This window comes from Psammomys obesus, unplaced genomic scaffold (assembly GCF_907164565.1).
Source record: "Psammomys obesus unplaced genomic scaffold, mPsaObe1.curated_primary_1811, whole genome shotgun sequence".
Taxonomy (NCBI): domain Eukaryota; kingdom Metazoa; phylum Chordata; class Mammalia; order Rodentia; family Muridae; genus Psammomys; species Psammomys obesus.
In genome coordinates, this window is record NW_026590767.1 from 11,106,592 (window position 1) to 11,119,237 (window position 12,646).

Genomic DNA, 12,646 nt, shown 5'->3' on the forward strand with positions numbered 1-12,646 from the left:
TGGCAAATTTCTTTCCAATGCTGGTCTGTCTCATTCCTCTGTTTCGGTTGGGACTCTATGAATCCTCAAAGATGCCAGCTACATGACGGAAATGTTTCCCTTTGATACACTTTCTGTGCTGGTGTTGGGTTCCGGGTAAACTACGCAGACATAGACCTTCACTCTATTACTCTGCTGAAGTCAGATGGGGCACCTGTCTGGTGGTAGGGTCTGGCTGAGGTTCCCTTTCAGCAGTTATCAGTATGGGAGGAAACCACCCCAGCCCCTTGCTTATCTCTGGCAACGCTGAGGGCCAGCTAGGTCAATGGCTGCTTTGCTACAGACGGAGATGCAGAGTCGCTGATGTGTGTGGAGAAGCCCTTGCCGACCCATTGGACACAGGCTAGTGGTTCTCTTACATCTATGTACTGGCTTTGGGACAAGATCTCCTTTATTGTCACAGCTGAAGCTCTGAAATTTGTGGAGCCATGAGGACAACTCTCTGGACTCTGAGTTTGGGGCCTTGTCTCATGCTCCAGGCAGCTCTTAGTGGTAAGTTTGTTTATTTTGGTATATTTATACACATAACACTGAGGAGGCAGTAACTCTTGGGTGTCCAGCCCTGTGGTATGAGACCCATGGCATTTGATGTCTATTTGGACCACAGGGACCAGAAACTGTGTTGTATTCTCCACGACCAGGCTTAGGCTTCGCCCTGTGCCTGGGTTCTGAACTCCTGCTTGGGCTGGCCCTACACTTTCTATATTAGGGGAAGCATCCCCAAAGGGCAAGAGCTTTGCATCTCACAGCTCTCCCACCCCGGGAAGCCCAACCTTCCTCAAGCTAAGTGGGAAAGCTGGTCATAGTCTGTGGGTCCTGCAGAGGCTTTTTTGTCCAGTGTCTCCTGAGCTGTGTTGGGGTGGCAGGGTAGTGAGGGAGCCTGGCCATTGAGCAGTATCAAGTCTTAGAAGGGGCTGCCAAGGTAGGACAGGGAACATGGAGGGGGTGACCGAAGGGAAAACATGGGAGGGAGCAGTGACCGCAGGCTGAGTGTGTGTGTGTGTGTGTGTGTGTGTGTGTGTGTGTGTGTGACAGAGAGAGAGAGAGAGAGAGAGAGAGAGAGAGAGACAGCGAGCTTGAAGACATGGCAGGGTTTGTGGAAGGGAAGGATAGCAGATGTGGGCTCTTGAAACTGAGTGAGAAAAATCCTCACTCCCTGATTGTCCAGGGGCTAAGGAAGGAGGTGACCATGGTGCTGAACTGAAGTCACCCAGTACTAATGGGCTCAGCAGCTGAAACTGTGACACCCTGGGACCTGAAGAAGATAGCTGTGCATGGGGTTGCAGGGCCTAGTGACTTGCCTTTATGCTAAACGGGCAAGGTCAGAGCATGCCACTTCCAAGGAGGAGCAGGACAAGGAAGATGAGGAGGCTCGGGGAGGTGAGGCTGTAGTGAAAGTCAACCCAAGCTTCACTCCGGTGGGAGAGAAACGTAAAGGGTCCATGCTTTTTCTCCCACTGCTATATAAAATCCTTTACCAGTGGTTCTGGAGGTGTCTCTCTTGCCAAGGATGGGACCGTGTAGTCACAGTTCCTTCCGGGGAAGCACCTCTTCTTCATTAGCAGTGGTCTGGTCTCTGTCACCTTTCCAGGAAGAGCTGCTTTGCAGTTGACGACTTAAAGCAAAGCGTTAGAAGTAAGCCAGGATGAATGTAGTTTGTGGCTTCTGTCTCCCAGACCCTGGGTGGTTCTGCTCTTTTCACCAGGCATGACCTCTGAAGGTGGCCAAGATGATCTGAGGCTGGCACACAGACACAGCCCGTGTGAGGGAGTGGTGCTGGTCCGACACCAAGGGGAATGGGGTCACCTGTGCAACCAGGAATGGACTCTGGCAGAGGCCTCTGTGGTGTGTAGGCAGCTGGGCTGCGGTCCTGCATGGGTGCCCCTAAGTATGTACCTCTGCCTGGAGAGATGTCCCAGCCTTGGCTGCACAATGTATCAATGGGGCAATGAGTCCTCTCTCTGGGAGTGCAGCCTCGGGGCCTGGAGTTGGAGCATTTGCCCCCATGAGTGGGTGGTGGTGGCTCTCTGCGCAAGTAAGTGGAGCTGGGGGCAGGAGAAGTTGGCGAGAGAAAGGGAATGAGGAAGTGTTCATCCTGGGGCTCACTGGCAGAGGTTCCAGACGGGAACACCGTTAGATGCTGCCATCTTTCCTCTCTGGAGTCCTCTAATTCTTTCAACACACGAGTAGATGACAGGCGCTGACTTAGCCATGAACAAACCTGACAGATCCTGCTTGGTGGAGCATACGCTGCCAGGGAGAGGCGGAGAAAACAAGTAAAGCAGAGTGAAGCTGTGGATGGGTCCCGTTGATCTTGCAGATGGCTCCAGGAGCCGCAGGAGGCATGGACTGAAAGTTTCTGATAAAATGACCAAGAGGCCGGTGTCAGCCTTGACAAAGTCAGCCCTTGGAAGCTGACTTCTAGGGCCATCAGCTGTCACTGTGCGCTTATTTGGACCTTCCAAAGTACCCCGTGGTTGGAGTAGAACCCCATGTAATAGTGGGGCTTAGCGCCAAACAACGTTGTGGGTCTTGTTCGGCTGGATGGTGGTGGCACACACCTTTAACCCCAGCATTTGGGAGGCAGAGGCAGCTGGATCTCTGAGTTTGAGGCTAGCCTGGTTTACTGAGCAAGTTCCAGGATGTCTAGGGCTATGTAGAGAAACTCTGTCTCAAAAAACAAAACAAAACAAAACAAACAAAATGCTTTAGAGGCTGGAGAGATGACTCAGCAGTTAAGATTGAGTACTACTCTCGGAGAGAACCTGAATTTGAACCCCAGCATCCACTGAGCAGCCAATAACTGCCTGTAAATCCAGCTCTGTGTGGACGCTGAGATCCTCCTGCTGGAGCCAATGACTCCGATGCCTACAGGCACCTGCGCTTGCTCACTCACACCTACACACACAATCAAAACCAAATATTTAAAATATGATTTAGACATTTTTGGGGGGGAGGTTGACCACAAACCATTGGTCCGAATGAAGCCTGATTGATACCAGGCATTGTTCCCTGAAGCTGGCCGAGTCAGGGCCAGGTCTGACTTCTTGGAGAAGGGTAGACTGGTTTCAGTTGTCATTCCTTGGAAGCTTCCAGGTCTAGAGTGTGAGGCTGGGAAAGATGAGTGTTGCCAGATAGAAAGATCTATCGCCCAGGCAAATGCAGATTCCCCGTGGCTGTGTGACTGCAGGGCCGTTACCGTTTATAACCTGGGCTTGTGCACCACAGATGGGACCTTCCGGGAGATCAGGCAGGTGAATGGCCACAGTCCCTGTGCGGGACTTCCCGAGATCAGGAATTCAAATAGGGTGGACCGCCTCTGCGGCCTGCACGTGGAGGAGGCCGCGGTGCTCTGCCGAGAGCTGGAGTGTGGCCGTGTGCTCCAGGCTCCCCGTCAAGATTCGGGTGTCAGTAAGCACATGACCTGCCAGGGCACTGGGCCCACCATCTGCAACAGCAAACTGCGCAGCGGCTGCAGCCTCCTGCCGGATGCAGAGGTGGTCTGCTCAGGTAAGGCTACCGATCCTCAGGTAAGGCTGCCAGCGGCCCCCAGAAGGATGCCCGGGTACTGGAAAGCACAGGAGAGGTCCTTAACTCTCAGGGTTGGTTCTCACAGCAACCCGTTGTCTTGGAACATAGTAGGTTGAGAAGTGGAAGGAAAACCACAGCCTGGAACTCTGCATTGAAAGCTCCGGCACCATCAGTACTTCATAATTCCCTCCGACGGGGATCCACAGATGAAGAGCTCAGAAAGGGTCCCAGGGTGGGCTGGCAGATGGCAGAGTGGCCAGGTCTGATGTATCATTTCAACAGGATGGAGTTGGGCCAGTGTGATACCTTAGCTAAGACCAGTGGGGAGGTGTTACGTCTGTGATTGCTTCATGGCCAGTTCATGTTGGTGTGGGTTGAACATCAGTTTCCTAGTCCTAAAGTACATACATATGTTACCGGCTGTCATAGCTGCTATGTTCTGAGTGTCCACAAAAGGGTACTCATATGGCCTGGGGGGGCCTTGATATTGGCTCTGAGAGTATGGGTGTCACCATCGTGGCTGGCAGAGGTTGGGACAAATGTGAGTAGTAGAACAGGTGGCCTGACCTCTGACCTCTGGTTGCTGGTTTCTGCCAGCGTGAAAATACTGCTTGGGCAGAGGCGTTTCCCTGCCTGCATATGGAAGACAGGCAGCTCAGGGATGCTGACCTGAGAGCACTGGTCTTCTGTCTGAGGGGATGTCTGCCCTCACAGGACACGTGCAGGCCTGGCTAGCGGGTGGCGAGCATCCCTGTGCTGGACGACTGGAGGTTCTTCGGGGACTGACCTGGGGTACCATCTGCCATGCTGATCTGGACTTGCCCACAGCCCACGTGGTGTGTCAGGAGCTAGGGTGTGGTATGGCTGTGTCTACACTCAGGGGCGCTCAGTTTGGCCAGAGCTCAGGGCCTGTGTGGCTAGAAGCCTTCTGCTGTGTGGGCGATGAATCCCTGCTGTTCCACTGCCCTCGGGAGCCTGGTCACCACTGTGGCCACAACCAGGCCGCTGCAATCACCTGCTCAGGTGAGTAGCTGTGCAGGCTCTGCAGGTGAAATCCTTGCCCCTTCCTCACTAACCTCCCTCCATGACCCATGTTAGATGGCTTCGAGCAGAGCCCATACAGGTGTTTCTGGCCAGGAGGGTGATCATATTCCTGATAATCTTGACTACGCTGGTTCAGGTGGAAGAGGAGGGATGGGAAGGGCACTGATTTCATAAGGGTGTGCAGCCTGCAACACTTGGCCCCTCTGCAGCTTGGCAGAGGCGGCTACTGATAATCAGGTGGTTTAGGGTTTGCAGGAGAAGGGCTTTATCATGTTAAGTGCAGAAGAAAGAATTCACAGAAGTAGGGTCATGAACGGGGTCTCTGGGATGGGGCAGTTCTTATTTGGCCTCTTCTGCAGAGTTCCGGCTGGTCAATGGCAGCAGTGACTGTGAAGGCCGCGTGGAACTCCAAGTGCAAGGGGCCTGGGCACCCCTCTGTGCTGCCAACTGGGACCTAGCAGATGCAATGGTTCTCTGTCACCAACTGAACTGTGGCAATGCATATCCATACCTCCGGGCGGACATTTTGGAGGTGGGGATGCCCCCATCTGGCCAGATGTATTTCATTGTGTGGGGACAGAGCCTCATTTGTTGCACTGTGCAGCAAGCACGCTGGGGCCCACCCTTGTGACCTGGGAAATTCAGCTTCAAGCGTCTGTTCAGGTGAGAGCAGTAGGTTTGTGGAGAGGAAGGTCTGTAGAAGTGGCGGACCGTGGGTGAAAGTGGGCGGGGCTGTCCGGTGTGGCAATCTTCCCCTTGAGCCTGTTCCTTCCAGGTCTTCAAAATATCGTGCGACTAAGAGACGGACAGAGCTATTGCGATGGCCGTTTGGAGGTTTCCCTGTGTATTGGATGATGCTTGGGACCTTCGTGGTGCCAGCGTGGTGTGCAGGCAGCTAGGGTGTGGAGAGGCACAGCGAGCCTATGATGCTCCAGCCCCTGCTCCTTGGGCAGCCCCTGTGGGGCTGAGCCGGGTACGCTGCCTGGGCTCTGAGACTTGCCTGCTGCAGAGCAACGTGTCCACGTCCCGGCTGGTGCCTGCTGGGACCTTGCGTGACGCAGGTGTGGTGTGCTCCGGTAAGTGCGTAGCTTCCACGCCCACGGCCTCAGTCATGATATCCAGTATGTGTGACTTGGTCTCTCTGCAGGGAGCCTGAGCGTGAGGCTGGCTGCGGGCCCAGGCCGATGTGCCGGGCGTGTGGAGGTGTTCTATCAGGGCTCTTGGGGCACTTGTGTGTGATGACGCGTGGGACCTTCGGGACGCACAAGTGGTCTGCAGGCCGCTGGACTGTGGCCATGCCCTCAGTGCTCCAGGGGGTGCCCACTTTGGGGCTGGGACTGGACGCATCTGGACCGATGAGCTGGACTGCCTGGGAAATGAATCTTAGCTGCGGGAGTGCCAGCCAGGAAGCTGGGGCCAACACGACTGCAGGCACAAGGAGGATGCAGGAGCGTTCTGCTCAGGCGGGTGCTGCGTCTGGACTCTTCCGGAGCAGCTGAGTATCAAGTGCATGGCTTGGTGTCCGTGGTTACCATTTGATCTCCAGAGAGCTCTTTCTGCAGACAGACTTTATTAACACACACACACGCACACACACAAATACACACACGTATTTTTAAGTACGTTTATAAAATATTTCCCTATGGCTTGTCAAACACCCATTATTTTTCTCTTTTTCCTCCGCCTCCCTATGTATTACTCTCCCTCCCCTCTCCTTAGTTAAGCTCCCCCCCTACTTCAAAAACCTGTGCCCTCTCATTCTCTAGAAGAGTTCTCCTCTCTGCCCCCACGATCCCTTTGTACTCTCCTGGCTTTTGGTTGCTTCAGGTTATATACTCCAATCTATAGATTTGGAGTCGAGAACCATACATAAGACAGCACATGGCCTTTGTCTTTCTGGGTACTAGTTTCACTCAGGAAAGTATTTTCCAGTTTTAGCCATTTACCTGCACATTTCATGATTTCATTTTTCTTCACAGATGACAGAATACATTATGCATATGTAACACATTTTCATCATCCATTCATCAGCTGAAGGGCATCAATCAGTGTGGAGAATTCTCAGAAGGCTAAAACACATCTACCATATGAGTTAGCAATACTATTCCTTGGGTGTATACCCAAAGGACCCAATGTTCTACTACAGAGATACTTGCTTGGCAATGTTTCCAGCCACTCTATTTACAATAACTAGGAAATGAAAGCAGCCAAGACAACTCCATTTTTTTTTTTAATTTAAAGACTGAATCTTCCTTTGTCATTCTGTCTGTGTTGGAACTCTCTGTGTAGACCAGGTTGGTCTGGAACTCACAAGAGTCCTTACGGTTGTTTGTCTATTTCTTTTTCTTCCCTTCTCTTATTCGTCTCTGCTCTGGTAGTCTGAGCTAACAGGCTAATATTGGTGAGCAGGGGCACACTTACACAAGGGTGGAGATCCCCTTGTCTAAAGGCTGCTGCTTGGCCGCCTGTTTCCTGGGTGCTGGGATTAAAGTCCTGTGCCACCATACCCAACAGACACCTCCAATTCTTAGTTGTGATTTTTGTCTTACTGTGTCCTAGAGAACCTGGTTTCTTCAAATCACCCCTGAGGCTATTTGTGTTCAGCAGCTCATGGCTAAGGTCATCATTCTTGAGTTTACTATTTTGTTACTCTTCTCAGGAGAAGCGCCAGGAATTCCTGGGTGCCTTAGCAAGTTTTCCTGCTGCTTTAGACAGTGGGATCTCTGTCTTTGTGTGATTGTGTGTCCGCTCACCAATGTTAGCTTGTTAGCTCAAACTACCAGAGCACAGAATAAGAGAAGGAAGGAAAAAGAAATAGACAAACAGCCATAAGATATTAAAGAGATAGTAGGAGTGTGCACATGTTTATTTATTAAAAATAACCGTAAATATAGCTGTATTAACTTTTTCAAGTTAAAGAACCTGAGCTGATGATGCTCAATCCCCCATTCAGAAAGGCAAAGAGGATGGACATCAGAGGAGGGAGAAAACAGGGAACAGGACAGGAGCCTACTACAGAGATTTCTGGAAGGCTCTACCCTGCAAGGCATTGAGGCAGATGTTGAGAATCATAGCCAAACTTTGGACAGAGTACAGGGAATCTTATGAAAGAAGTGGGAGATAGTAAGACCTGGAGAGGACAGGAGCTCCATAAGGACAGTGACAGTTCCTAAAAGTCTGGGCAGACTTTTCTGAAACTGTCACTCCAGCCAAGGACCACTCATAAAGGCCTGGAACCCCTGCACAGAAGTAGCCTATGGCAGTTCAGGATCCAGATGGCCTCCATAGTAATGGGGACAGGGACTGTCTCTGACATGAACTGATTGGCCTGTTCTTTGATCACCTCCCCCTGAGGGGGAAGCAGCCTTACCAGGTCACAGAAGAAAACAATGCAGCCACTCCTTATGAGACCTGTTAGACTAGGGTCAGAAGGAAGGGGAGGAAGACCTTCCTTTTCAGTGGACTGGGAGAGGGACATGGATGGGGAAGAGAGAGGGTGGGATTGGGAGGGGAAGAAGGAGGGAGGTACAGGGGGGATACAAAGTGAATAAACTGTAATTAATAAAAAAAATAATTTAAAAAACCTGAGCTGAAGATGATGTTGCAAGCCAGTAATCCCAGCTTCTGAGACATATATGGGCATCAACACAGACTGCAGCCAAGAAAACAGAAAAGACATTTCAGTAAAGTGTCTACCTAGAACCAAACCCAGAATAAAACATTCAACTGAGACATATTGTCAAGAGAAACTTGTTTCGGAATTATACCTATCTGTAAAATCTGTTGGAACAAGGCAGGCATCTCCATCCCCTGGCCATTATTTTACTTTGTTTCTATGTACTTGACTAAAAACACACACACACACACACACACACATATAAGAGAGACTGTGCAGTTTTCTTGTGCCTAGCTTATTTCAATTAACACCATGTCCTTCAGGTTCATCTATGATGTCATCAGTTACAGGACTTCCATTTTATTTCTATTTTACCCATATGTGTGAGTGTCTGCATGAATGCGTTTGTACCATGTATGTACCTTGGTGCCTGGGGAGACCAGAACTGTAGTTATGGGCAGTTGTGAGCCCCTATGTGAATCCTGGAAACTGAGCATTGGTCCCTTGTGAGAGCTGCATCATTATTAAGTTCTGAGCCATCTCTGCAGCTAATTTCCCTTTCAGAAGGCTGGAAATATTATTTTCTGTCTCTGTCTCTGCTTCTGTTATGCATATCTATATTTTTTATCCATATGTAAATTCACACAAAACATCTGTATTCATCTTTCTCTGGACACATCTGCCATTTTCATGTTCTGGCTACTGTCAATCATGCTATAATCAAGAGCATGGATCTCTCTTTGACCCGCAGATTTAATTTTCCTTGGTGCTGTGTAAGTCATACTTTTCATCACTGTAACAAAATACTTAAGACATCTTAAAGGAGGACAGGGTGATGTGGGTTCATGGTTTTAGAACTTTTAGTAAACTTGTAGTGGTTTCTGGGCAAGTTTAAGCAGAAAGAAAGCAAAGTCTCTCACCTCATGGTGTTCAGGAAGCAGACAGACATGGACAAGGGCCCACCCTAGCTGTCTGCCTCCTTTCTCTGTGCCCCACCTCTTAAACTTTCTAGAATCTCTCCAAATGCTCCCACTGCCTTCAAACAAAATCTCCAATAATCCTGTGTGTGTGTGGGGGGGTATTTACTATTCAAGCCATAAGAAGACCCAGGAGTTTAACAGCTGGATTGCATGGTCTTACTTTTAGACTTCTAAGGAACCTCTGTTTTGCTTTCCATCATTGCTGGGAACCAGGACAATCCATGCACAGTTGATGCCAAGGGCCTGACTGGGCCAAATGCCATTATGTGTCTGTGACCTTTTTGGATCGGCCTGTTCCTTCTGAGCATGTCAGCGGAGGTGAAGGAGGGCCTCCCTGTGCTTTTCCTACAGAGTCTGTGGCTCTGAGGCTGCGAGGTGGCGCCAGTGGCTGTGCTGGATGGCTGGACGTGCTCTCCAGTGGGTCATGGGGTGCTGCGTGCAGCGATGCGCTCAGGGACATCTCCGTGAACATCATCTGCAGACAGCTGGGGTGCGGGGAGCAGGGCTGGCTGGAGAGCAGGCCATCTCCTGCGCCCGGCTTGGGCATCTCCTGGGTGGACAATATCAAGTGTCGAAAGCTACACACCACCACCCTTTGGCAGTGCCCTTCTGCCCCATGGAATGCACACTCCTGTACCCGGGAGGAGGAGGTCTGGATTAACTATGAAGGTGGGTGCCGAGAGTCAAAGAGAGGACCCCAGCAAAGGCTTTTATGTTCTGACCAGCCACCCAAAGGAGCTGCCCATTGAACTGGAGGCTGAGTTTGCCAACATTTCCATCTCAAGCATCACAGGCCATTTAACACAGCTAGCTGCATTTATTTTGTAGGACCACCGCAGAGAGCCCCACAGGATCCTCTACGGACCTCTAACTGTTCTCCACCCGCTGCTTAGGTATGCATCTACCAGCCTCCTGTCCACCTTGCCCATTCAGATGGGCAACACAGTGACCTCTGCACCCTTTCCAGAGGACAGCGTGCTACGTGTGGTTGGGGGTGAGGATGGCTGTTCCGGGCGTGTGGAGCTCTGGCGTGCAGGCTCGTGGGGTACAGTGTGTGACGACTCCTGGGATCTGGAGGACGCCGATGTTGTTTGCCGGCAGCTGGGCTGTGGCTGTGGCCAGGCCTTGGCTGCTCTGGGAGGGGCTGCCTTTGGCCCTGGTTTGGGGCCCGTGTGGCTGGATGAGGTGGAGTGCCTTGGCAGTGAAGTGACCCTGGAGGCCTGCCAGTCTGAGCTGTGGGCACATGGAGACTGCACACACAAAGAAGATGCCGGCGTCCATTGTGCGGGTGAGTTGGCAGCAGGCAGCAGCAGAGAAAGGCTTGCTTGGTTGATTTCTTTAGCGGTTCTTTATGCTCAGACTCATCAGTAGGTACTGGACCTTGAGGTGTGGGGCTTCACTGGGAACTCCCTGTAATCCCATGTGATTCATGCTAAGCTGGCAGTTGGTAGAGGCTACCCGCTAGGCGCGGGCACATCTCTTCTGCTGAGGTTTCCCATCTCCTACTTCTCTTGCAGCTGTCTCCTCCACCACTTCATTGCATAAGTTCTCTTTCTCAGTGCAGCCTTTTCCCCTTCCATCACCCAGAGGGCTTGCAGTAGAGCTCACTTCTGACTTGCCCACTTTGGAAAGCCATGCTATTACGGCCACACCACCGAGATCAGATCTAGGCCGCATCATGAATCTGTGATGGAAATTCTTCCCTCCTCTGTGCCCGCTGCATGGGAAAGCTGTTGGGTAGCAGGGGTCACGAGTCCTCACTTTTTAAGGCCCTTAATTTGGGGATTATGTTGCGTAGCCTTGGCATGCTGTGTTCTCTTGGACAGTTTTTGCCTAGTGCAGAGTGGAGGGTAGAGCAGTGAGGACTCCAAGCCTTGCCCTGTGCCCACGTCTGTGTCTTTTATCTTTGTCCCCTGCCTGGTTCCTCATCCTTGAACATTCCTATTGTATTTCCCTATGGCATCTCCACAACTACCCACATGGGCTTTCATCCGTCCTCTACTCTGGGGCATCTGGGATCTCCTTTTTTGCTAGTTTCCCATATAAATCTTTAGACCATTTCCCTTGAGGAGCAGCAAGATGTTCTCAGCTATTCTGGGGATCCAGTTGTCCTGGGTGTCCCACCCCCTTTCTGCAAGGCTGAGGTCATTTAAGCCTAGGGTCAGCTTATTCCATACAGCTAAGGCACAGCTGTCTCTATGACCCACAGCTCCTTACCTGCCCACTCCACCCATTGCTGAGGTCTGGAACCTAACTGAGATTGCCTGCTTGGTGCTTGGCTGCCTCTTGGGCACTGTCTTCCTGGTTATGGCTGCTCGGTGGTGCCACATCAGAGATTCTTGCAAGGGTATGGCATGTACTGGTATGGTTTTCAGGGGGAAATGTGACAGGAAACTGGGGGAAGCTATATGAGATCCTGACCCCATCAGGAATATCTTGTTCTTGTCATTGCCCTGCATTCTGGCAGGTCTCTGGTAGCCACTGGCAAGCTGGATTCTGGGGGACCCTAAGGTGTGGTCTAGAGGATGTTGGGATCTTTTTCTCCATGCTTCCAAGTTGGCTAGATAGGGACGTTGTGTCTCCCTCCATCCCCTGTGCTGTCTCCCAGTGGGATACTTCAGGGATGAGATCTGGCCATGATACCCACAAACCCCATTCCAGACCTTTGAGCCCATGTGTTTCTGGAAGTCAGGGGTTGATCCAATGAGCAGTTTCATCACATAGAGGAGGCTGCAGGTCCCAGGAGGGTGGGCTGGATCGAGAGCAACGCTTGTTCTGGAAGATTCTGGGATGGTCGCCACAGGTTCTAGAATGTTGGATCATCTACAGTCAGACGGTGTCTATGAGGACATTGAAGTTGTTCCTGTGCAGCAAGGAGAGGAGCAGACCACAGCATCCAGGCTACTGATGCAGGAAGAGGATTATGAAGATGCTGAAGAGCCTGATGTGCACCGCTGAGCTTCATAGGTATGCCCATGAGGGGAGATCCATCATCCGCCTGTATCATTGCTTCCTTATGGTGGTTCTGCCACAGCTGCTGCATTTAAAGGACCAAACAGCTACTTCTAAGTGTCTCTGACCCCTGGTCCCACATCGGTCCTGGACACTGGGCTATGCCTCTACGCTTTCAAGGTTGGTCCTTTGAGTCCTCTACTGAACAGGCATACAGTCTGAGTAGTCCTTGCTGCTCCCTTGGCCCCTTTATGAGCCACACATAATGTCCTTTTATAACTTTGTCCATGGTGGCTGTAGGAGAGACTCTGGATAAACAGTGAGCTAGAAGGGGTGGACTGTCTGAGTACCAAGAGCTGTCACCTGAGTCATTACCGCAATTCCCATGGTCCATCCCTTTGTGGCTTTGATCTTCAGTGGAAAACCTAGAGTGGATGATGCCTGTGAAATGCATATTACAGTGCTTGTATCTTTTCCTAAACAG

General features: G+C 51.2%; 1 protein-coding gene across 1 annotated transcript in view; it reads left to right on the plus strand.

Moving 5' to 3' along the window:
• The first annotated feature begins 467 nt into the window (after window positions 1–467).
• Scart1 (scavenger receptor family member expressed on T cells 1) overlaps window positions 468–12,646 on the plus strand; it is a 73,788-nt gene continuing 61,609 nt past the window's right edge. Inside the window, 19 exon segments of the mRNA XM_055608857.1 lie at window positions 468–531; window positions 1,745–1,912; window positions 1,915–1,978; window positions 1,980–2,074; window positions 3,268–3,549; window positions 4,285–4,593; window positions 4,974–5,114; window positions 5,117–5,224; window positions 5,227–5,277; window positions 5,390–5,456; window positions 5,458–5,690; window positions 5,762–5,844; window positions 5,846–6,077; window positions 9,562–9,879; window positions 10,039–10,094; window positions 10,144–10,502; window positions 11,074–11,093; window positions 11,420–11,557; window positions 12,014–12,156. Coding sequence (XP_055464832.1) covers window positions 468–531; window positions 1,745–1,912; window positions 1,915–1,978; window positions 1,980–2,074; window positions 3,268–3,549; window positions 4,285–4,593; window positions 4,974–5,114; window positions 5,117–5,224; window positions 5,227–5,277; window positions 5,390–5,456; window positions 5,458–5,690; window positions 5,762–5,844; window positions 5,846–6,077; window positions 9,562–9,879; window positions 10,039–10,094; window positions 10,144–10,502; window positions 11,074–11,093; window positions 11,420–11,557; window positions 12,014–12,156 — 2,931 coding nt within the window.